Source organism: Sardina pilchardus, chromosome 9, assembly GCF_963854185.1.
Source record: "Sardina pilchardus chromosome 9, fSarPil1.1, whole genome shotgun sequence".
In the NCBI taxonomy this organism is placed as follows: domain Eukaryota; kingdom Metazoa; phylum Chordata; class Actinopteri; order Clupeiformes; family Clupeidae; genus Sardina; species Sardina pilchardus.
The window spans coordinates 13,535,930-13,559,626 of NC_085002.1; the positions used below are offsets into that span (position 1 = coordinate 13,535,930).

A 23,697-nucleotide genomic window follows, 5' to 3' on the forward strand; every position below is an offset into this window, starting at 1 on the left:
TTTGCTGTGGTCATGCCTGGCCCCAGAATTGTTTACTCCTATGCCTTCCTCAACCTCACAAAATGAAATCACATATAACTTTGACAGAGGCTATAAAGTTTTTATTTTTGTCGTCTAGATGAGTTACATTTTCTGCTTCTGGAAAGGTTTTTTAATGACTTTGACCATTGACTTTGTGTACAATACATACATAATGTCTACTGTATATGTGTTGTTTGTTTGTCGTGGTTAATATAGCATATTGTGAGGACAAAAAAGCCGCAAGTTACAAGTATGCTCATGTATGACTCATTAAAGTCTGTTACTTGCCGGGAAAGTGGTTGTCAGCTCTATGCCTATATGACCATACTTAGACACATCCATTTCAAAGGTCAAACAGGTCCTACCTACGCAGTAATCCTCTCAATGAAGCCTTGCTGTTTTGAAAGGTGGCAAACACTAATAAATGGAAGTATGCTTTGTGAATATGAAATCTGCCACATTGCACAACAACTTTAATGAATGTTTAATAAAAAAAAAGTTAATGCCATAGGGAGTCTTGTAGATATACACTCAAACTGCAGCACATAAGGCACGCTGAACACAAAGTATGCACAGAGTCTCTGTACAAAGTGGGAAGGAAAGCCTATGAGAGCCTCTGTTCTGAGCAGCCTAATAAAAACTGTGGAAGGTAAATTAGCCGTGTTGATTTGAAACACTTTCATGTGGAATCTGATGAAATTGAATTCTCTAACGTGAATATTTCTTTTTCAATCATCAATGAGCCCTTTGAATTTTTCAAATGACGCACATTGATATTTTCCTGATGCTGCCAGCTGATGCAATGTCAAGCATCTTCCAAAAATTGATTACCAACTTGAACACACTTAACAAATGTACAGATAGAATGTGAATTAGAATTCAGTACATGTCACACCTCTTTCCTCTATCCCTTCAAAAATATGTGCCATAAAAATCCATGCATACTACCCAGCAACATGGCTTGGTCTCACCTGTCATGAGATAATGCAGGGAGCATCCCATTAACCCTGGACAAAGCTATGGGGAACTTCACGTCTGGAAGTCGACCGTTTTTTTTGCAGGGTGCGACCATTAATGGGGTGGCGGTCTTCACCCCCTAACCCATTATATTCCTATCCTTAGAATGATGCAGCTAATGATTAACATGTAGGGGACAGAGAGGAGAGAACATTAACCCCCCCCCCCCCCCCCCCCCTCCACACACACACACACACACATACCCACACCCACACACATACTGTACGCACACACACACCCAAAGCACAAATAATGGAGAGACACATCCATTTACTTAAAGCACAAAATGTGTCTCCACTGTGAGTCCATTATCTGCAAATGATGTTGGCCATGTGCAGGAGAGCCGCCAGCTTCCCGAGCGCTATTCTGTGAGCGAGCGACTCACCAGCGAGACTCTTAGCATATCCATATGATCCATGTGGGTGGAGGGCATACCGCCATGGGAGAGCCATATGTTTGGACCAGGACTAGCACTCACTCTCTCTATATGCATACTGTGTTTACCTCATGGATATCCATTATGCTAATAAGCCTAGCTTATTGAAAGAGTTCAGATCAGACAGAGATGTTTTTTTCCCCTCTCCCGCTCTCTTTCTCTCTCTCTCTCTTTCTCATTTTGTTTGGCATGCCTGCATGAGCACTTAAGGAGAAAAAACACTGTCTCAAGGACATTTGAATGACAGTTATTCAAATTAAGCCATTCAAGAGGTATCTTTAGCCTAAACCTGTTGTATTGTCTCAGCAAACCCATCCTCATCAAAGTACAGGAGAAGCCTTTGCAGTTCCTCTCAAAATGTAGCGTACTTATGCATATTAGTCTTTGGATTAGGCCCTCGGAAGGATAAATGTTTGCAAACACACTGACATTGATTATTAAGGATTATATGCGTCTAATAACAACCCTGACGACAATATGTGGAAGGAAGGTTCAATGGCGCATTAAAACTATGCTATTAATCAAACTGTCTTCTATAAACACTAAGTGTGGTGTGAAATTGCAACACTGTGAAGGCATAATGTGATTCATTACCGCATTATAACAGTGACCTCATAATCCTTTGAAATATGTAAAAGTCGTTAGACCTATAACCATGCCAGAGCAGTAATTAAGCCATACATCAGTAAATAACGCCCCTATAGAAAGATCCATTTAATGACTGGACTGGATGTTCAGTTTTTAATTGAAAAGACCACTCCAAGCAAGCACTCTTTTATTAAACATCCACTTCTGATAGCTAATTATAGCCAATCTGCTTTTAGGATATCCCCCGTTTTCTCTGCATGCATACTAATTAATGGACGGTCTCATCAATGATTGAAAGAGAGCGCGTTAAGGTGGTAGTGCCGAGAGGGCTGGATGAGAAGGCCAGTCTTGAGGTTCACAGGCTCCACGCGTAGCCGAGATATTCTCGGATGTACCCTACCAGTTTTTTTTTTCTGTGTCTGCTGAGCATGCATGATATATTTACTGTCCTGAGCTCTTTTAATGTGTTGACCAAAACATGGTCTTGGTGGATCGTGTTTAATGTTTAAAACTGAGACCTAATAACTTGATTACCACGCAAAGCTATAAGCTATCTAAATATTACTCAGGCAAAGGTATTGCATCAGTATAAATGGCATGTCATCTGTTATCTATTATTCCTCATCTTAATGCACAACATCACATTATTCTCTAGATGATTACAGTTTCCTGAGTCACCTTTTGAAGGTTGCAACACTCATGCATACACTGGACTTCCATCCATCAGAAATCATCTGTCCATCATATCCTTCAGTACAATCCTCCATTTATCCATCACAAATCATCCGCTCACCATCTTCCCTTCTAAGTTGTGATAATCAATACAACAATTCAAAAAGAATTTCAAGCACTGAAAAGAACACGTCAGTAGTGACACAGATTCTCTGTTATATTATTTAAATTAGAACAAAAATAAGTGTGAATACCATGTGGCATCAGCATGTCAATCAAACATCACAGCAAGATGAATATCAAATGTGCTTAAAAAAAAGAGGACAATTTCTGCATAACAGAACAAAACACATTTCCACACAGACAACAGTTTATTGAATAATAATGAACCTTTCCAGTGAACTGTTAAAAAAGAAAACTGTGATGTTGAGAAAGGTGATACATTTTCCTCTCCTGAAGGGTGGAAAAAAAGCTGTTTGGCCCTGAAGCAGGAAATAATAAAAGTATACACAATCATACTGGGGCCTAATATTTCAAAGCTCTTTCTGGGTCTGAGGACTAATATTTCTCTCTGACATTGTAACATTGGGGTGGTTTACCAGAGAAGGCTAACTGAAGAGTTTCCTCAGGACTGAAGCTTCTGCTGCCATTTCCTCCTCTGTTCGCCACTTAGAAGGAACATCTTCATCTTCCTTGTCGTGTTTCTGGAGCTGATAAAGAGGAAAAATATATGCACTTAGTATGCACTTAATATAACAATGAATAATACTATTACTATAAAGACATGGACAAGTTAGAGGTGAAGTGACTATAAATGTATTTTTTGCCAGTATAAACACCCTCTTCATGACCTGATTAGACTCCAAAAGATAGAATTAGCTTCTGCAAAACAGCAGACAGCAATGGCTACAAGGAAATAAAGTTAACTTTCATCTTATTTCCAAAACAAGAAAAAACAGACATCACAAAACAACACAGACGTCTTGCCATCCTGACTGCACAAACCCATTACGGTTCATTGAGTATCGATATGAGAGATATTGAGTGTGACACATTCTGACATCCCCTGCCGTTTCCCTACCATCTTAAGGTTCAGAGCGAAACGCTATATTTCGTCAAACTAATGTCTCCCCGAGGGCGGAAGGCCTGAGATTTGGAAAGTGTCACAGTATTTCCAGCCTCTGGGCTTTGGCATGGGGGAACCTGATGCAAATGGCATGCAAAGCATCTGAACCGTGAAGCACAGCACCAGTCCGGGGGTTGGGTTTTAACGGCGTTTAATGCAGCACTGGGATTTATCAAGTCGGGTGAATTGTTTATCTGATGTCAGGCTGCATAGAGATCCTACAGGGGCTGGTATTGTTTCAAATGCCATCTAACACGTGTAAACAGTAATTAAAACAAGTTTGTCTGTCAGTTGTGATACACAGACATTTTTCATAACAAAGAATAGTTTAAAATGTTTTGTTTTTCGTTGCTTATTACAAATGTGAAATATACACAGTTTGACACCTGGCAGATGACCAATTATACCTGACACTCTAAAATCATTCCATGAAATTCAGATTAAGTGTTTAGTTTTTAAAGATGTTTGAAAAGCAACAAATAAGATCATTGTGTAGCTCAGCACCCTTCAAAGAAGTATTTTAAGTACAACTAACATGAAATTAGAACTACTGGTAAAACAATTTTGAGAAAAAACTAACAAGAAATTAGTACTACTTTAAAGTAAAACTAACTAAAAAGTAGGAAATGAGACTGATTCCTTTCTCATAATAACAATAGAATGTTAGAATGAGGTGTATAGGTGTGTAGTCTTTCCTCTTTGGGATAAGTCGCCTCCTTCCTATGGGACTCAAGAGGGCAACATAGATGCAATGTCTGCAGCTTTGGCTCATGTTCAACCATCAGACTGCGTTAGGATCTCCCACGGTCCCCCGCAGCACACTCACAAATGGCGCTGGGGTGACATTTTATTGTGGGTAGAATCTGAGGGTGGGCTGGAATGTAGTTTGAGATTTACTTGCACAGCTAGAAGAGCTGAACAGAAGATGACTTCATAGAATAACGTGACCACACAAGACAAAGCAATTTCTTTCACACACAAAACATGCACTTCACTGTCATCTTTAGCTCAAAGCCTTGGACTGAGAGAAGGGAAGCCAAATCAGAAACGATTGTTTGTTTATGCTGTAACATTACCAGCGTGGGCTTGTGCCACAAAATGAACCATAAGATGAATCAGTTGGAGAGCTAATTCAAAAACAAGCTACACTGGTGGTATAATTTTATTTCTGGATGGTTTTGCTATGAGTCAAACTGTGATACGTATGTCTTGGCTTCTGTAAAAGCTGCTAAAATGTTCAAATGGGAATGAAAAAAAATGATCTCAGATTCACACTTATATCCAGGTCATTCTTCATGTAGAAGCCACAACTGACTGGCCAACTGCCAAAACAAGGAACATCTATAATTTGCACCATGTAATTGCACCTAAGGTGACAGGTTAAGTAGTTTCTCTGATGCTCACTTTCTTACTCAATTTCATTAGCACATGGAAACCTTACATATGGCTTTAGTGGATTATATGGTTAAACTGGATGGACACCATAACTATTTTGTCCATTACGGCTTTCTCACCCAAGGCAAAACTGCACCAGTGAGTCAAAACATTATGACCACCTGTCTGATATATTTTTCTGTGAGTTCTCTGTTACTTCTGCCACAGTAGCCCTTCTTTGCACAGGTGGGATAGCCTTCATCGCCCTCAAGCGTCTGTAAGCCTTGGGCATCCAAACCGCTGTCATTGACCGGAGGCCTTAGGGCACTAGGTGAGACTGTATTAACCACAGCCGACCAGACGCAGCTAACAAGCCTTGACATTTTTTTGGAGACGATCCAATGCAGACACTGGCCCATGAGATTTCTGGACCTTGACAAGATAGTACCTACATATGAGGAGCAGCTCTGCCCTTATATATAGCCAAACATACCCACACCTATACCCATACTCAAACACTATTGCCATGAACTTATCAACGTCGTTCACTTCACCTGACAACGCTTTGGCTCATCAGTGTCTAGAAGGTTCCACTGTGTGCTACAGCTTTGATGCGTATTCACAAGGCACTAAAGCTGTGGGAGTGTGAGGGTGAACAAGCCTGCAGACGGCTGCACACATGCCTAAACACACCCACAGTATTCAGGTTGCCATGGGGATGAGTGGGCAGTTCTTCAGGTCACCGTGGTTCATGCTGTATGTTAAAACGCCTATGCAGTTAACACATACCCCCTTCAACTTACACATTTAGCACCTGTTCCCATGGCGCTACCGCAGTAAATAACTGTTCAACTAATGGCTTTCACTGTGAAAAGAAATAAGATGAAAGTGACTTAGCCCTTGATTATCACATGGTGACAATGAGAGAAGGATTTTTATGCACATTTACATTTTGTAATTTTTCTTGAATTTCTTGAATTTCTTGAATTTCCCCTTGGGGATCAATAAAGTATCTATCTATCTATCTATCTATCTATCTATTTGCAGTACATGTATTCATTTAGCAGACACTGCTGTCCAAAGTGACTACCATATGTCAACTATATTACAAGGGATTACATTGTCCCCGGAGCAACTTGGGGTTAAGCGGCACAGTGGTAGAAGCCGGGAATTGAACCCACAACTTTCAGGCTACTGCTAGCCCAGCTCCTTAACCACTACACTTCCACCAACCCTACACATGCTAACCGAGTGTGCATATGATCCGAAACGTTGCATTGGGGTAATACTGCATGTCTATTCTACACTTATCAAAGACTGGGGTGTAATGTGAATCAGAGTAATTTATGGCGCCCCCTCAGAGGCTCTTGACATTTATCAGATAGCTGCAGTAATGGGTGGTAGATCTCTTCTAGTCAGCTTCTGAACTTGACTCAAAGAGCTCCGTTTCAGGCACAGCTGCGGAGAAATGTCAAGAGAGGTCACCGAACAATTAGAACCGAGCGCTACACAACCTCGGATGAGATATCTGTTCAAGGAACGAGGCGCATGGTTTGCAGTTGACAGCATGTAAGCATGAGCTGTCCATTTCGCACATAGACAAAGAAATGTCATCCCCAATTTTATAGCTCCAGAGAATCAAAGCATACCCATGTTGCTGACCTCGGAGGTGATTTTAGCGGGTGACCACTGATGCCACTAAATGTCAACGATTATATTGGTTCTTTGCAACTATAGAGTATATTCAATGGCTACAGAGTTCTACCAACGGACACCAGTGATCTGTCATCTACGTGAGCAGATATGGTCAAATGTTTTATATATGTCAGTCAATGTCATGTTTTATATCATGTTTTCTCTTTTTTTTTTTTTTTTTGTTCTGAATCAAGTAATGTAAATTTAACCAGCATTTGAATTGTCTCTTCAATAGTTCTGGCAAACTAAAGTAAGCCGACACTTTTGTGACACTGCAGCTATGCACTTTTATTTCTTTATTTTTCTTAAATGTGAGTGTGACCTGAAGGCAAGGCCAGGAAAGCTTATTTTCTTAAAGCATTTTTCATACACTGAGGCAGTTCAATGTGTTTTATAAAGAGGACAAAACATAGGGAACAATCGAAAATAAAAGCATTCAATGAAGGACAACAATTCAGGAAAATGAACAACTGAATATATAATACTGAATATATAATATTTAAAATATAATTGAAAGAGAAGATGGAATAAAGAATGAAAACATTATAGAAGTGGCCCTGATTGTGTGTTTATCTATTTAAAGATGTAAAGACATAAGGTGTATCTTACATTGGCTATTGCTCAGTGTATAGCATCACTCTTAAAAGACCTTCATTCTGTATTCTTAGATGTACTTTTGTAAACTAACCAGATCAGACATGTCATCTCTCCATTTGACAGGTTCCCTAGTCTCTGCTTCTTTACTAAGCCTCATCTCAGATTTCCACATAAACCATATCAGGTGCTTTCACATGTCGCAACGAAGAAACTTCCAGATCATTCAAAAGCGCAACTAATGGTACCTTACTTCAGTGACTCCTGTGACTCAATTTCTGAATATTTTTTTATAATCGTCTACCACCCACAGGGCAACAATGCCAGCAGTGACCATGCAGGAGAATGACATTCAATACAGCAATCACTCTGACCTTTGGACGAAACGCTGCGACAGAGAGGGGGAATGAAATAGACAAATGTGACCAGGTGGTTTTTAGGTGTCTCCTTTCCACTTCCGTGCAAAATCACTCTGAGGCGAATCATCCCAGCCTGACACCACCATGAAGTCACAGTCCCACAGGATGTGGGAAACTTCACCCACAATCTAACAGACTGCCTCACACATTTCCCTACAGCCTCCCTCCCTCCTCCTCTTCCTCCTCTTCCTCCTCCTTCTTCTGCCCCACTGTTCTTAGTGGGGCCATCAGGACGGCATGTAAATACATTTTAGCAGCTGGTACAGTAATTGCATCACAAAAAAAATAATATTCCCAAGACTTTGTAGAGAGTCCTGCTCTTGACAGCTTGTCAGAAGTGCCTGAGTTTTTTTCTCGACGCACTGATTAAGCGCGAGAGGCGCCGCGACGGGGCTCTGGAGTGAGCGCGGCGCGGCGCGACGCCATTGGCTGGCTACCCCGGCGACTCGGCTCTTCAAGTGACGTCTCCCCCGCTGAGGCCACCGCAGGGGAGGATGAGACCCCAGTCTGTCTTAAGATTAGTCGATCTTCAAGCGCGTCGGCGTCTCAGGCGAAACGCGGCTACCGCCCGAAAGCGCGCGTGTCACGCGGGACGGCGGGGGGTCCGGAGGCCCCTGAGACTCTGTGACTGGGGATGTGCAACCATGAAATGAACCATTTCTAATTTAACTGAGATTTTTTGTGTTTAACAGAATTACAAATTCAAATCTACAGTAAACAGAGTGATTCATACACAAACATGCACACACACACACACACACACACACACACACACACACACAAACACACACACACACACACACACACACATCAGCAGTTTTGGTATGGAGGCTTGTTTGGCAGCTGTTTGATTTAACAGCATGACAGTCATTTTTTTCTCAATCTTGATACTTTCTGCAATATTCACAATAATAGAAAAGTAGACATATTTGATTTTACCAAAATAAAAATCAATAGGGTTACATCAAAACAGGAAAACCTACCGTACGTCTACAATTATGTTTTGGTTGCATTGCCATTGGAAGACAGGGTTCTGAGATGCCCCCTAATTACTGAGTTCTACAGTGCCCAGGCCTTGCCAAAACAGCTGCTTGTGTGTCAATCACGCTGCTCAAGGCTGACATACTACAGTAGTGCCGCTCCATTCCTCTCATTTGAACAGCTCTGCCACCTACTTTAACGGCTCGTCCCAATTTCCCTGCATTTTTCTGTACAAAATGAATGAGGACCTGCGACCATGTGTAAATCAATCACCTTTACAGAAGCCCAGCAGGGTAAGAAGCCCGGTGTCATTTCAGCCGACGTTTACTCGGATCACTTTTATTTATCCCCTACCAACTTGCTGTGACAGCCTCCATTACAAACTGAATCAGATGTTGGATAAGCATATAAACAAGCACAGTGTTGAAAGGTCATGTCACTTTATCAAAGACAAATAAGACTGCCAAAGACCTTTTAACTGACAGTGGTTATTACTCTAATGTTGATGCGTTCAAAAAATAAAACAAAAGCCACTGATCGTACTGCATCTCTAGCAGGCCCAAGTACATTCATAAAGTCAAGCAGGTAACACCATAGAGTGAGCGCTAAAAAAAATTGGACTTGATTAACCTCCTGTAACCCCATTTTCTATGTTTCTGTCGTGTCATATGCGGGGCAGGACCTGATAAGTCAAGTAGGACACACTTTCATTAAAAACTGACCTTCAGATGGTACTTTGCTGACCTTAGTCATCTTCCTCTTAACAATGCAGAGATAACTAGTGCTGGGGGAGGAGGAGTGGGGTGGGTTCATGGGGGTTTGCGAAGACTTCATTTTGAATATGTGGTCAGAGTTCAACAAGGCTTCCAGACATCGTCTGAGTGCCTAAGACGCATTATAGGACAGTGGAAGTAATATAGGACAAGGTAGAGAACATTACAGAGTCCTCTAGCATACAAATGGGTTTTGACATTCGGTAAGCCCCACACATTGTGTTACATTTGGATAATATGTCTTTTCATATTATAATATTTTTGGCAAGCACTAAAGAGAGAGAGATTAAACTAAAGATGCTGAATCATTAGGGGAAATAAACCTGTTTGGTTTGCCTGCTGTTGGTTTGCCACTCAAACAGCACTGTTTTTTAGTGAATGCCTTACAGGGAACCATCTGAAATGTCAGCTTGAAATGTGACAAAAAGGCAAGAAAGTCAGAGCCCCCCAAAAGCAGTGTGGATGGAAAAGTTCCATAAGCTGCAGTCAAACAGGCTGATAGCAACTGAATGGCTCTTTTGAATTGTGAGACATTTTAACCGTCGGCTATTAGTCCATTAATTTCACAATGTTCGATTAAAGCACTCACAGCAAAGGTACCCTCCCTCGTCCAATTTGACTCTGAAACACCAAACTTCTCATTCATACTGAGAAGAAGATCATAAAAGGCCAAGCTTCTTCAGAGGCTCAATTAAATGCCTTCAAAAGGAATGTCTAAAATCTCTGGCCACTTGATTAATTTATGTTCGTTTCTGGATACCAGTTTTGATGAAAGCAAAAAGGCCCCAACTTAAGAAAATGGCTTACTTGTTGGAATGAATGATTTAAAAGGCATGGCCTTTGACCTAAAATATGATGAACTATTATCAATAAATCACTTATATAAGCTATGCTGCACCCTGTACGAGGAGATCCACAAGACTGCTTGGAGTCTGGAGACTGGTCTGTGGTTTAGGGAAGAGTGAATATAATCATAAAAATGGTCAAACTCATTAAATTAAAGTGAAATTTGCAATATTATTTTACAAGAAAGGTTGCAAACAAACAAAAAAGACTTTGGAAAGCTTACTCACTTTTACAATTCTGTCCAAGTCAACAGATTAGTCTATCTGGAGTAATGAAAGAAGTTTCATGCACCCTTTGAAGTATTAAGTCTGTTAAAAAAATATATGGTGTCAAGAGTACAGTATATCTACTTAAATTATATTCCCTCATGAAGAAATTGATGACTGAAGTCTCCCGCCAGGAGGTACACTCACACTCCGAACGCAAGGTTTACTGTGAAAACACTGCTTTAAAGGCCAGTGACCCAACTCACAGTCAGAAAGCAAGGTTTACTGGGAAAACGCTGCTTTAAAGGCCAGTTAGAGAGACAGGTGGATTAACTTCATCAAAAACGGGAAAATCCACAAACAGGCAGCAGCTAGCAGTCTGACCTTTATCAAAAGACTAACCTTCAGCTACTCCGCTCCTCAATTCGGACACCTGAACTTGGCCCGCATGCTATCTGACTCGTTTAGATCACTTTAACATCTTCCGCATTCCTGAAAATGTCACTCTGTGTAATCCACGGTGTGAGAGCAACGATTTCTCATCACAACACTCGTGTCACATAAACTGTCACTTACCTTAACGTTAAGCCACCCATCTGAGGCACTGGATTATAGTGTCAGACGGCAAATCTGGACGCTCTGCGCGGTCACTGTTGGTTTTGGAATTAGCACTGTTTCTATCATACGCTGCCGGTTTCCACAGTAATTAGAGAAAAACCTAAACAAACACTGTTCACATAAGAAAAGTGTGTTCTGGCGTCTGAAGGCGATCAGCTGTCACTGTGTGTTTAAATAGAGGAGAAAGCAGCTCCGAAAGAATGTGTGCTTCCATTTCTTCCTCATCAAAAGAAATGTGAGTTCAGTGATAGATTCCTGAGACAAGGACAAAGAGTATTTTGTTCCAGTGCTTTCTGTTGGGAAAAAAACAGAGCGCTATCTAAAACTCAGAATAGGTTTATAAAAAAAAGTTTTGAGGGGAAAAAAGTTCTGTTTCTTTCTTTCTCCTGTGTGAGCATACTTGGCTATCTTTGGCCGGCCTCCAAAAGATGTTAAAGATGAGGTTTTGTGTGTGTGTGTGTGTGTGTGTGTGTGTGTGTGTGAGCGTGAGTGTGGGTGTTTGTTGAAGGGATTGCAGTTGGTCCCTTGACTGACCCTACCGACTAGTGACGGCCGGGACCCCTCTGAGGATGTGGGGGGACAATCTGGTCGGTGTCACAATATCCAGCGGCTCTCTCCAGATGGAGACTAATTACGCAGTGTGACAACCTGACTTGCTCCCCCCTCTTTTTTTCCCTTGCTCAGTAAATCCAAGGGGATAGTGTTGGTTGGTTGGTTGGGGGGCTGAAGGCAACCTTTACCCGGGGTGCATAGGACAGAGATATACTGAGGCACTAATTGAGCCGGGGATGCTGTTTCTGTCTCATTTTATTCCCTCCCCAGAGGGCTTACAGTCTATCCAGGCTCGATCCTATTTGGAGCAGCATTAAACCCCCGACTCTTCCTCAGAGCCCAGGCGAGAAAGCCTGTTTGTATACAGTGTCTTTACACCTGAAGTCTTAAGTACCTGGGAACAACAGCACAGGCCTGACAATGGAGGACACCATCTGGATAAAGAAGAGGTTGGCCACGCAGTGTCTCTGACGTGCACAACATGCCTTATTAGCAGACTAGCTGTTTTGAACACCGACTAACTAAATGGCTGATTTTACTGTAACAATAAATAGGTGTCTTGACAGGTGAATGTCAAAAGAGAGTTGCTTACTCATTTCTGGAAAGAACACCCTCTCGTATTGCTCCAATTACTACACATTCCTTACAAACAAGCCATGCATTCCCTAGGTGACCACATATTATGATAATGGTAAAGAAATCCTAGCAACGGCATTAAGATTGGCAGATGTGTTAAGTGTTAATTTCGTAATCACATGCTCGAATAGTTGCTATGATAGAGAATTAAGATAAACACCAGCTGTCCAGGTGCGCGGCGCTTTTGGGAGTGCAATCGCTGCAGAGCCCCCAAGAGGAAGCGAATAAACACTGCACACAAGTGCCGCACCTGTCAGGTACTTCAGTCGGCCTGAAGAAACCGACTGCTTCTTGAAGGATGCAAAGCGCAGGAGACCAGAAACGAAATGATGATAAGACCGGCTCAGAAGGTAAAGGTAAAGATGAAGCAAATCTCACAGCGCTCCACTGGGAGTGTAGCCTGGATGTTCCCATCCTGCCTTGTGCGGTGATTTCATTCACGCTGCTAAGGCAGTCTGGAAACTAACACCAAAATTTTCACCTGATGTTGGTGACCAATCACAGAACAGGGGAGAAAGCAAGACCATGTTGTGTTGTGTAGTAACACGATGAGCTATGCACATTTGATAGACATCTGTGGCTCCCAACGAACGGATCTGGGCATTTTGTCAAATACGAGAAAATGAACGTCTGGTTGCCAGACCACGTCTCATTTGAGAAGTGGTAGGCGCTAGCCAGGCTACTGGGAGTGTGCATTCCATGCTGCTACACATGGTGTAAAATCTGGTTGTTCACAATCTTTGCCAATACAGCATGTGCAGCTCTCTGTAGTGTTAACAATGGGTACATTCAGCTGTACAATATAGTGTTTTATAAGATGAACAGAAAGTGAAAGTAGTCCTTCTACAGCCCATCAAAAAATGTAAACACTAACTACTACGAATAATAACTTCTACTACTAGTAGTGGTATTACTATTAGTAGTAGTCGTAGATGTTCTATTATCATAAGGAGGAAGAGAAAGAAACATCATTGAAGCGGTAATAACTGCATCTTCTTCATTTTTTGACGGACAAGGCAAAGACTTGATGTGTCATCGGTATGTAAAACTCACTTTGAAGTCTTACTTCCTCCCTCTCCGTCCGATTCCACAGCCTGCTTTACAGGCCTTTTCATGAGGCTGTTAAGTCCTGCTCTCAGAGTTGCACAGAAAGGTCACCTTGCACCGCACTCAAAATAACTCCTCCAATGCTTTTGTGCTGCTCTCAGATAGGGGAGCTCATACATATGCAGGAGATTGACATTTCTAAATTAAATAGCAGTATCAAACGAGTAAGCACTTGCAATTGTTCTTAGAAAAGTGATCCTTTGTCAATATGATTATTTGCAAAGCTCTGAACACAGAAGATAAATCGTTGTGAGGTGATGTAAATAATATGTCAACAACTAAATGATGCCTTTTGATATGTGTGCATATTATGACATTTCGACTCAAAATGTGTCCCAGAAATTCATATCAGCTGATATCAGCATTGACAAAGTAACTCTTTATGACAACTCTCAACTTTCTGTAAATGGCCTTCAGAAATTTGTGCAGTCAGGTGTCTTGGATGGCGTCAGATGTTATGCAACCATATTCATCTTGTCCCACAATTAGGCCCTGTCCAGTAAACTGACAACAGACACAATCTACCACAATGAACTTGAGAGCAATTTGATTTGTTTACCTTTCCGTCTTTGCAAATATTAAAAGAAAATACCTACTGTAAATTCACCCAAAGCTGTATTTTTTTAACTGTAAGCAGCATTTTCCAGTAAACCAAGCGCCTCAAACATCATGAAATATTAATTTAATACATAAGCCCCTAATTAAGTAATTAGTGGTACACATCAAAGGAAGCTGGGAAATGGAGGCAACATGCTCCTGGCATTAATACCATCAGAAGTGGTGGACTTTTACACAAACTTATTAGCATCTTAGTCATTATACAAGAAAGGAGAGAAGCTTGGTCACATATGTAATCACTTTCGCTCAAGTAAAAGTAACATGTGACAAATGATAATTTAGCGATAAGAGTAAATTGCTGAATCAGGGGTGGTGGTGGTCTAGTGGTTAGGTTGGTCTTTTATGTAAGTCAGTTCAATCCTAGGATGTGCCTGTGTTGTGCCAATGAGCAATCCACTTATCTCTGACTTACTCCAGTGAGGCTGTCCCCATGGCTAGATTATAGTACTTTACTGTACATTACAGTATAGACAGACACGCTAATCAAGCAACTTGCTGTGAACTAGCACTGCAATTCACTCTAGATGAGACTGTCAGCTAAATGACAATATAGAGTAAAACAATGCAATCCAGTCATGTTGACCATGTGTATAAAGCTATAAACCCAAAAGATAATCTGATTAAATACATTTTGGGCTTTCAGACACTGAGAGAATTCATTATCAATGCACATTTCATTGTCAAGTAGACATAGGTGTGAATACTGTAGCTATTCAGCTCCTCACATAGACTTAGGCCTCCGCAATTCCTCTAGTCTACTAATTGCAAATAATTAGTGTGTGTCAGAGCCACTTCTCTGTGGATGACTCTTCTCTGGTGGAAGTGTGTGTGTGTGTGTGTGTGTGTGTGTGTGTGTGTGTGTGTGTGTGTGTGTGTGTGTGTGAGTGCGCGTGGGTGCGTGTGTGTTTGTGTGTGTGTGTGTGTGTGTGTGTGTGAGCGTACATGTGAGTGTGCGTGTTCCAGTATACATGTGTGGTGTGTGTGTGTACGTGTGCATGTACATGTGTATGCATATGTGTATGTGTATGTGTGTGTGTGTGTGTGTGTGTGTGTGTGTGTGTGTGTGTCAGGATGGCCAGCCACGTGTTGTCACGCTCATTTAATAATGATCCACTCTCACGCTTCAAGTATGCCACAGGGATGTGTTACATCCACACTTTCTCCAGACATGGCCAATGCCTTTTGGGTTAAGGGTCCCATACAGCTCTGATTAGCTTAAATAATGTCTCTGCGCACGTCAGTCATTTTCCTTCATGGACAGCACACTCTGCCCGTGTTCAAAACACATTCCTAATGAGAAATGAAAAGGCTAATCTAAACAGTGAACTATGCAAAGTAGTAATATTGTGACCGAATCCTGAAAGAGCACTTAAAATGGCAGATTAAAAAAGCTAAAGGATTTTCAGCCCAAAGGGTGAATTTTCGACCAAGTAATTCAGCACCGGCTAAAAGTACCATGTCCCTTAAGACCGCAGTCCTTTTTCAAATGCGCCCTGTCAGAACATCAATGAGCACATTTAAAGAGGTTGTGTAGTTATTAAGTGCCATTGATTTTGCAGTCAGAATCACATACTACAGTCAATTGGGATTTCTGGGTCTGTCTCTCCTTTTAGAGTATGTCCACGGTGCTGCAGATACGTATGCGCACCACTCTCTTAATCTTGAATCCAATATTCATACTGTGATATTGATCCAGAAGGTAAGTATAAACCTTGCATGGATATTCACTAGCAGTGAATCTGATGTCTGGCCACACCAAGAACGCTACAATTCATTTTAAAAACAAAATCATCCAGTACATGCTACTTTTAGTCAAATCATATACTTTGCAGCCCAAAACATTCACTATGTTTTTACAGTCCATTCCTTTGAGATGAATATTTGGCTATTTGGACACACAATGATCAATTTTCCGAAGTCCAAACATGATTAAATATGACCGATGTTGTCATATGACTCACTAAAGTTCTACTTTTCTTCAGAACTTTTCTGTTTTCCTAGCTCCTGTTGCTCACGTAAGCAGCATCAACACTACTGCATAGTTGTGTTTTTGTTTCCTTGAGTGAGCACGGTCTAATGGATGCATGCATTCATCTCACTCTCAGTCAGAAACCATCTGCTAAACCACTCGCGAAAGCTTTGCATTGCAAATTGATGGTCCACAGCAGTGTGCGTTGCACAACATGATAGAGGTCTGCTGAGGCAACTGCTAGGCTCTGTTCGCCTTGAGAGGATGCAAACTAACCAAGGACATCAAGTCTTAATGCTCTCAAATGGAAGGTAAACCTCCTGAAAGGATACCCAAGCCTTAAAGGGCACATACATACTTGAGTGTTGCCACTTTAATGAATGGAGAGTACATCTACATTATCCCTCGCGGGATCAAAAAAGTATATATTCTATTCTATTCATTATAAAAAGATGACGTTTTAAGAATAGCACTTTACATTCTGCACTTTGTAATAACAGACGACAGGACATGCATCACAAACTCCTGGCCATCGCCTCTGAATGATCCCTTCAGCCTCTGAATGCGGCCTCGTCCATAGGAGACAAAACAGTGGCTCCTGGACAGCACATTTGTCTACTTCACATCTGATAAGCACACCGTTTTTTATCCACCGAACCTCAATGGCATCACCTTGAGAGTGTCCCTCAAACGTCTGAGTTCAAACAAGGTACTTGCCATCATTAAAAATGCGCAGGACAATGCCAGTTTTTTTTTAATTACACTCTTTAATGGCTGATTAATTCTGTCATCTTGTGATAACGACACAAAATCTGATAGCGGCTAATTAACATGCAAATTCATGTGTCTTTATTGGTAATGGGATTGTGTCTACTGTGGTGCCATTGCCTGTTCAATATATGTGTCAGGTGTAGATGTAGCAACTGAAGCCAAAGCCTCACTGCTCTAGCACTTCTCTCAATGGAAGACCCAAAGTTTTTATCTCTTTATTTTTGCTTTTTTTCAACCTCTGGTGTCTCTTTGTTAACATAAAGATGTATTTGTGTTTCTTTTTTTTGAGAATGTCAGAGTAAAGAAGAACCTTAAGAATGGATGTCTTAAATGCTGCGTTTATCCTTGATCCATACAGTCGTGCATACAGTAGTGTATAAGAGGTCTCACACAACCTTAGGTAAGAGTTCAAAAACATGACTAATTGTGTAGTGAGAGCTTAGGTAACAAAACATACCTCTCATGCAATTTTCTTGGACGGAAAACCGAAAAGTAAAAAAAAATTAAAAAGGTCTGAAACTTGAGTGCCACAGGCTTCAGCATTGTATGAATACAACATCCAAAGACCATATTTTATAGAAAATGAAACGGGTGTTTTGTGTGCTGTTGTTATACATTTCAGAGCAGCTTATCGCACGTAGCCATGCATATACTGTAGCGTAATAACACAGAGGAAAACGCAGTTGTGATGAGAGTGAAGAGTGGTGAACATACAATCAAAATGAAGAGGACTTTACACAGAGACTTCATTCTGATGACAGAAGGAAACCAACCAGGGAACACAACGCCTGTGCCGGAACTATTTTGATTTCTGACAGCCCCCCCCCCCCCCCCCCAAAAAAAAAAAAAAAAAAAATGGAACTCGGCAATAGGGAGACATCCACAGCTGCTTTCTTTGAAAACTAAAGCACTGACGGAGGTATTTAGTCGCATATGTGTGAACAAGCTGTAAAATTGCTTAAAACAATTCCATCCTATCGAATGGGCCTCTCGTGATCTTCCACTACAATGGAACAAAGACAGCGCTTTGGCCCATGTCTGGGCACCCAGAGCTCCCCGGTCTGGGCAAGGATGCGATGGAGGCAGCTGGGGGGTAATGACCTGGCCTTGCACAGGGTCCTGCTCCAACATGGAGCAGCACCAATGCCCGGAACATGGACCGAAAGCTGGCTGGCGCTGCCTAGTGCCCAAATGCAACGTCCACATAACCCAGAGGTGCCAAGGCAGAGTGGGCAAACAGATGCTGATGGAGACCATGCTGGCACGTCAGGCATTCCTTTGCAGGTGTCACAGTCTGGCCTAGGCAAAGAGAACACTCGGACTGGACACCACTCCTCTTCACTTCTTTCCCCATGCAAAAGCTGCAAACCCTCAAATAATGGTGAAATGGGCCTAACAGTCAAGTACAGTGACTGGTTATACATATTTAAAGACAGGCAAAGAAAGGACAGCCAAGACCGAAGTGTAACGCAAAAAAATACTTAAAAAACCTATCAAACTGAATGAATGCGGACATGCTTTTGTGAGCATATGTGTTGCTAAGGAACAGCAAAATACACAACCACTACCTGTCATTCAAACTAGGCGACAAAAACATTCTGGAACGACAGGGACTAAACATTTTTCGAGTTTAACGCATACATATTAAGTCTCTAACTTTGACAGCTGCTTTTAAAACGGGCTATTTCAACTCTTCCTATAAAGGTTACATGGTCTTATACTGTACAGCAGCTGGCAAGTGGCTTGTCTGGAACAGAGATACCACCTAAGAGATGATTAAAGAGCAGGAACTCTAATTATAGACCCGGAGCATAAGATTTATACTGCAGTGAGATTATTGTGGAAGGACTGATAAAAGGCTCGAGCACCTCACCGGCACTCAAAAGGGGTCTCTCTCGAAAAGAAAATCTCCAACTCTCCAGCCATGGCAGTTTAAACACTTAATCGTCTCTAATTAGATCACGTTGACGGAGAGGGGAAAAAAAAAGAAAGAAAAAAAGAAAACATCACCGCCGACATTATTTATTTTACTATTAGTAAACTCCGAGCCAATTATTTGCCGCTTCCTAATGATGTAGTCAGCCGTCAGTAGGGGAGTGGGGCTCTCTGCGCACCTGTCCTCCCATCTCCCTCTCCCTCGCTCCGCGTCTCTTTTAAGTCCGATCACATCCTTCCCTTCCCTGCTGAGTGGAGACGGCAGTGACCTGCAGGTATGTAAACGACCGTGAACACTGCCCTTAATCTCTAAATTAGGCGACAGCAGAAGTGCTGAGCTCGGCAGAAGGAATGTCAAAAGTCACACGATTAGAATACTTTTTCTGCCGCGCTCCCACAAGGTGTTTCATTTGGGAGGTAATTCTCGCCGGCTCCAGATTGGCTGAGCTGGTCGGCGTGTGGCGGAGGCACTTTCGGCCTCATTTAAATACATTAATCCACTGCACCTTTTGAAATCCACTACAGTGTGAACTTTCCCTTGCTTTTACCCTCCCAAAACAAATCATATTCTGCAAAGGAAAAAGAAACCTGCATATAATACAAATATGACTTTCTATAATCTGTTTGATGCACATAGTGTATATTGAATTTTAAACATTGCTGTTTGATTTTGGTGAATAAGCTGGAGAATTGTTTGTTATACCGGCAGGTCTTGTTTTTCTTCATATAATAAAAATGCTCGCTTCTGTTTTGTTTATTGCAACACTGCAGACCAGGAGCGTTGCTAGGATTGAAAGACGGGGGGGCTTAGCCCCCAGAGTTGTAAGTAATGCATGCGGCAAAACATTTTCATCACACCTTCCACGAGCTTCAATGAACTGTTCAATGAAGTACATACTGGTACTATAGCATTAACAGGGACACGATACTATTCGTTTTCACTCTTGCAATATTGCTGATTATATTGTTGATTATAACAACAGTCTGCACCTACAGTCTGTAACTGATATTGTATGTTGCCAGTGGCACCCCCTGAAAAATTCAACAGGGGTGGTCAGCTTTCGTTACCCCCATGTCATGAACTGTTGTGAATTTATTGAAATAATCAATATGAATATTGAACACTGCAAAAAAAATAACATAATAGTGCTTTGAGGGTTAGGGTTTTCAGAGTAATTTTCACTGTTCTTATCTTTAATCATTGTTGCCCATCTATATGAAGACTTTGATCCTCCATCGTAATGCATTTTCATATTTTTTTATTATTATGATTTCAGAGGGTCATTTTTATTTGATTTATCTTTACTCATGCAACTCTTACAGCTGCATATGTATTGATATTAACTGAAACACACATTTATACACTTTGGAAAAAGAGCTTTTCATATGCTGGTTTTATTGTTTTCAAGACAGTATAAGCTACCCATGTCTGGAAAAATATGATGCATGTCTTATAGCAGCCTATATCAAGGACAATACTTTGTCTCATGATTACTTTGCATTCATGTCACCTGAGGCTTGCTGGAAGAAATATCTATTCACAAGCATAGTTGATCCAAAATATCAACTTTTGATTCTTTGATATGGAAACCAAGTTCATTATTTTGGGCTGCTATTACATTGGAATTCCAGCTCGAATTTGAATAATGAAATGTCCTGTCATTACTTGCTCATTTACTCTTTTGGTCTGGACTGTGAACAACAGTCTTGTCTTGTTTGTGAATAGAAATTGGGATAATGATTGGTGTCTAGCATTTATGGCATTTCTTTCCAAGGTGATTTGGTGGTTTGTTAAGATAAAGGGGGCCCTGAGTTGGAGCTGCCATCTTCAACAAGAAGGTTGGCGCCTTCTCTTCAGTTAGGTGAAAGTTGGGAGAAATGCCAACAACAGATGTCGGTTGTTAAGGGATACAGCTTTGTTTTTGAAGATGTGGGACTGGGTGATGTGATCATTGAGTGATTGAAATACCACAAATGATGATGCATGTTGAACTATTGGGTGTAAGTTTGATCAACTTAGGGTGGCTTAAAATCCCCCAAAATCGGCCTAACGACGCCCCTGCTGCAGACTGTAAAAAAGCTGAATTTCATTTAATTTAATTGTTTTTCCACCCATAGACATAGATAGATATACTTTATTCATCCCCAAGGGGAAATTACAGTGTTTAAGCAGCAAAACACAAATATATGTTTGCGCTATGACAGAACACTGTGAAACATTCACAGAAAAGGTATGAAAATACATAATTACCGTACATATTAGAAATAATAAATTGTAATGTGACATGAATAGCATCTAAATCATGGATGACATATAATAGAAATATCAACAACTCATTGTGACCATAATGGACTACTGCAGAAATCCTCATAATTCAGCACTCCCTATAAAGCATGGCCGACAGATGTTATAGTCTGGCCTATTCAATATGTCTATGAAATGGTGTACTAACAACAACAGACCAAGTCAAGAAAAGCATCCATGGCACAGTACAACATATTACTAACTGCAGCATAACCAACAACTTAACCCATTTTGTCAAGCCTTTGTCCAAAGAAATCTGGAAAGGCTTTTATACTTTTCAAACTGTGAAGCTATGTACAATAATGGGCAATAAATAAGCACAGCATTTGGGCATAGCCATTAGTCAATTGTGATGGTCAAGCTAAGTGTTTTAAATGCAGTATCTTCGAGACCTCATTTGAAACCTAAACTTAACTGCACAAGTCACTTACAAGAGCAGAAGAATTATTGTGACTTTCAAAGAGAACACAATTCTCTGTTTATATATAGACTCGTGCTTGCTTGCTTTCACCATGGTATCCACAAGAGTTTACTTCAGTGGGGTATCCACATTTGCATAGTGTCCCAGTAATTAAGCCACAAGAGCATAAGAAGGAATTTCTGAGGACACTAAAGATATTTACAGATGTCTCAATGTCAGTCCCCACTCCACACAGGCACCCTTTTCCTGATACCAAAATAGATAGCTTTGTTCCCAAAAGTAATGTTTCATTATTTACACTACAGAAATATGGACACAAATCCAAACAATTAGGGCCGCTTTCCCATACATTAATTCATCCATATGTCCTAGACCAAAGACTTCAGTTGCGATCTCCACTGAGCAAAAGAGCTTTCAGAATAGGACAAGACTTAACTGGCCCTTATCGTTATCAATGGTTGCTGTATTGCCTTTAACCATAATTTTCTGGGAGTAAAGAAAAATAGTCCAGATTCAGTTTCTTTAACATGTACTGTAGAGTAACCATCAACATTCTGCCTCTGCTGACAGGCTGGGTTTGGTATGAAAAAAACTGACCGCTCTATTTGTAATTTCAAGTCATGAAAAAGGCCCAAATCAACAGAGGGTAATACTGGCGGGAAGGGGGTTGATTTGAGTTCTTAGTCCAAAGACTTTTCATCTTTCCAAAATGAAATTGCTCTCCACCGCCAGACCATGCATGGAGCAGTGATCTCTGGATGTGTCATCTGCCACTCCCCGAGCAGCTGTGCTGCTTGAGGTAAATGAGAAATGATTTCCTCAAAAGGTTAGCCGGCATCATCCACTCCGCTACTCTTTGTTGCCGCCTGCCACTTTCGATAAGCCTGCACCCCTAATCCCCGCGCAAGGTTTAAAGACTAGACATATTTCCTCTTCCCTTGTGAAAGACTGAATGATGTCTATCAAAATGCTCTCAAGCCTTTGTGGCATCCAGGTTTACCTTGTCTCACTGTGAGCGAGAGAGCATGGATGCATATGTATGACTGTTATTTTGGGGGCGGCTGTCTTCTCTGGTTTATTTTTCCATGGGATTTCATAACTGGAGCTTGTTACATTTTGGAGTAAAAACCAAACACGGGTAAGGCTACGCAGCGCATTGGAACCTACACAAAGGATACAAGGCCCTGTTTACAAAGCTCCACAATTTCCACAAACACAGGTCTTCCTGGTTTGGAGATGAGATTTTACAGTATGTGTCTGCCTACTGGATAAGTGTGCAGTTCTGACACTAAAGAACTGAATTACCACCACAAGAGCCTTGATATGGAAATATGTTCCATTGCACTGAGAATGCAAGCACCTCAGCACAGGAGAACTTAAGAGATCACATTGTGTCTCACTTATGTGTTTGACGGCCTTAAAAGATGGTTAATGGTAGGGGCATTTAAGCTGACAATCACTGTGGAAAAGAACATTTCTGTCCCTATATGAAAAGACTTATGGAAAGACCATGGTCTATTTTGCTTAGTTTACTGGAAACAAAATGTGATCATTTGTAATGAATGACACTCACAACTTCCAATGGCATTTATCTGCCCTAGCCCAGAGTAAACATCATAAATAGATGTGAAAGCAAACAAGTGGTGTGTTTTCTTAATAGCCCCTGGAATACATGCTAGGGCTGGGTAGTGTCTGAAACCACATGATACAATACCTATCATGATACAATGAGTCGGAAAAAAAAATTGAATAACTATTTTAAATCTGACAGTTATTAACTTTAAATCCTGAAATTACCTTTTCTGTTGACCTTCATGCCTTTTTTTGTTGATGCCCCTATCAACACAGCAGTACCTGTCACAATATCAATATTTCCAGCACAACCCTATTACATGCATAGGCTACTTTACACTTCCATAGTCACAGGTAAATACCAGGTCACTTAGACAAGCATACAGTTAAATGTACACTTTACTGTATACTTAACTGCTCATTACAAGAAATGTGAGATGAAAGT

General features: G+C 41.1%; 1 protein-coding gene across 3 annotated transcripts in view; it reads right to left on the minus strand.

Annotated features, from left to right (window-relative positions):
* Positions 1-3,086: 3,086 nt before the first annotated feature.
* fhit (fragile histidine triad diadenosine triphosphatase) overlaps positions 3,087-23,697 on the minus strand; it is a 166,780-nt gene continuing 146,169 nt past the window's right edge. For 2 of the 3 annotated variants that reach the window (XM_062544998.1, XM_062545000.1), the window contains exon 8: positions 3,087-3,444. In XM_062544998.1, coding sequence (XP_062400982.1) covers positions 3,343-3,444 — 102 coding nt within the window. In that variant the 3' untranslated portion in view covers positions 3,087-3,342. The remainder of the gene's footprint in view (positions 3,445-23,697) is intronic. The other variant, XM_062544999.1, reaches the window with a different exon arrangement.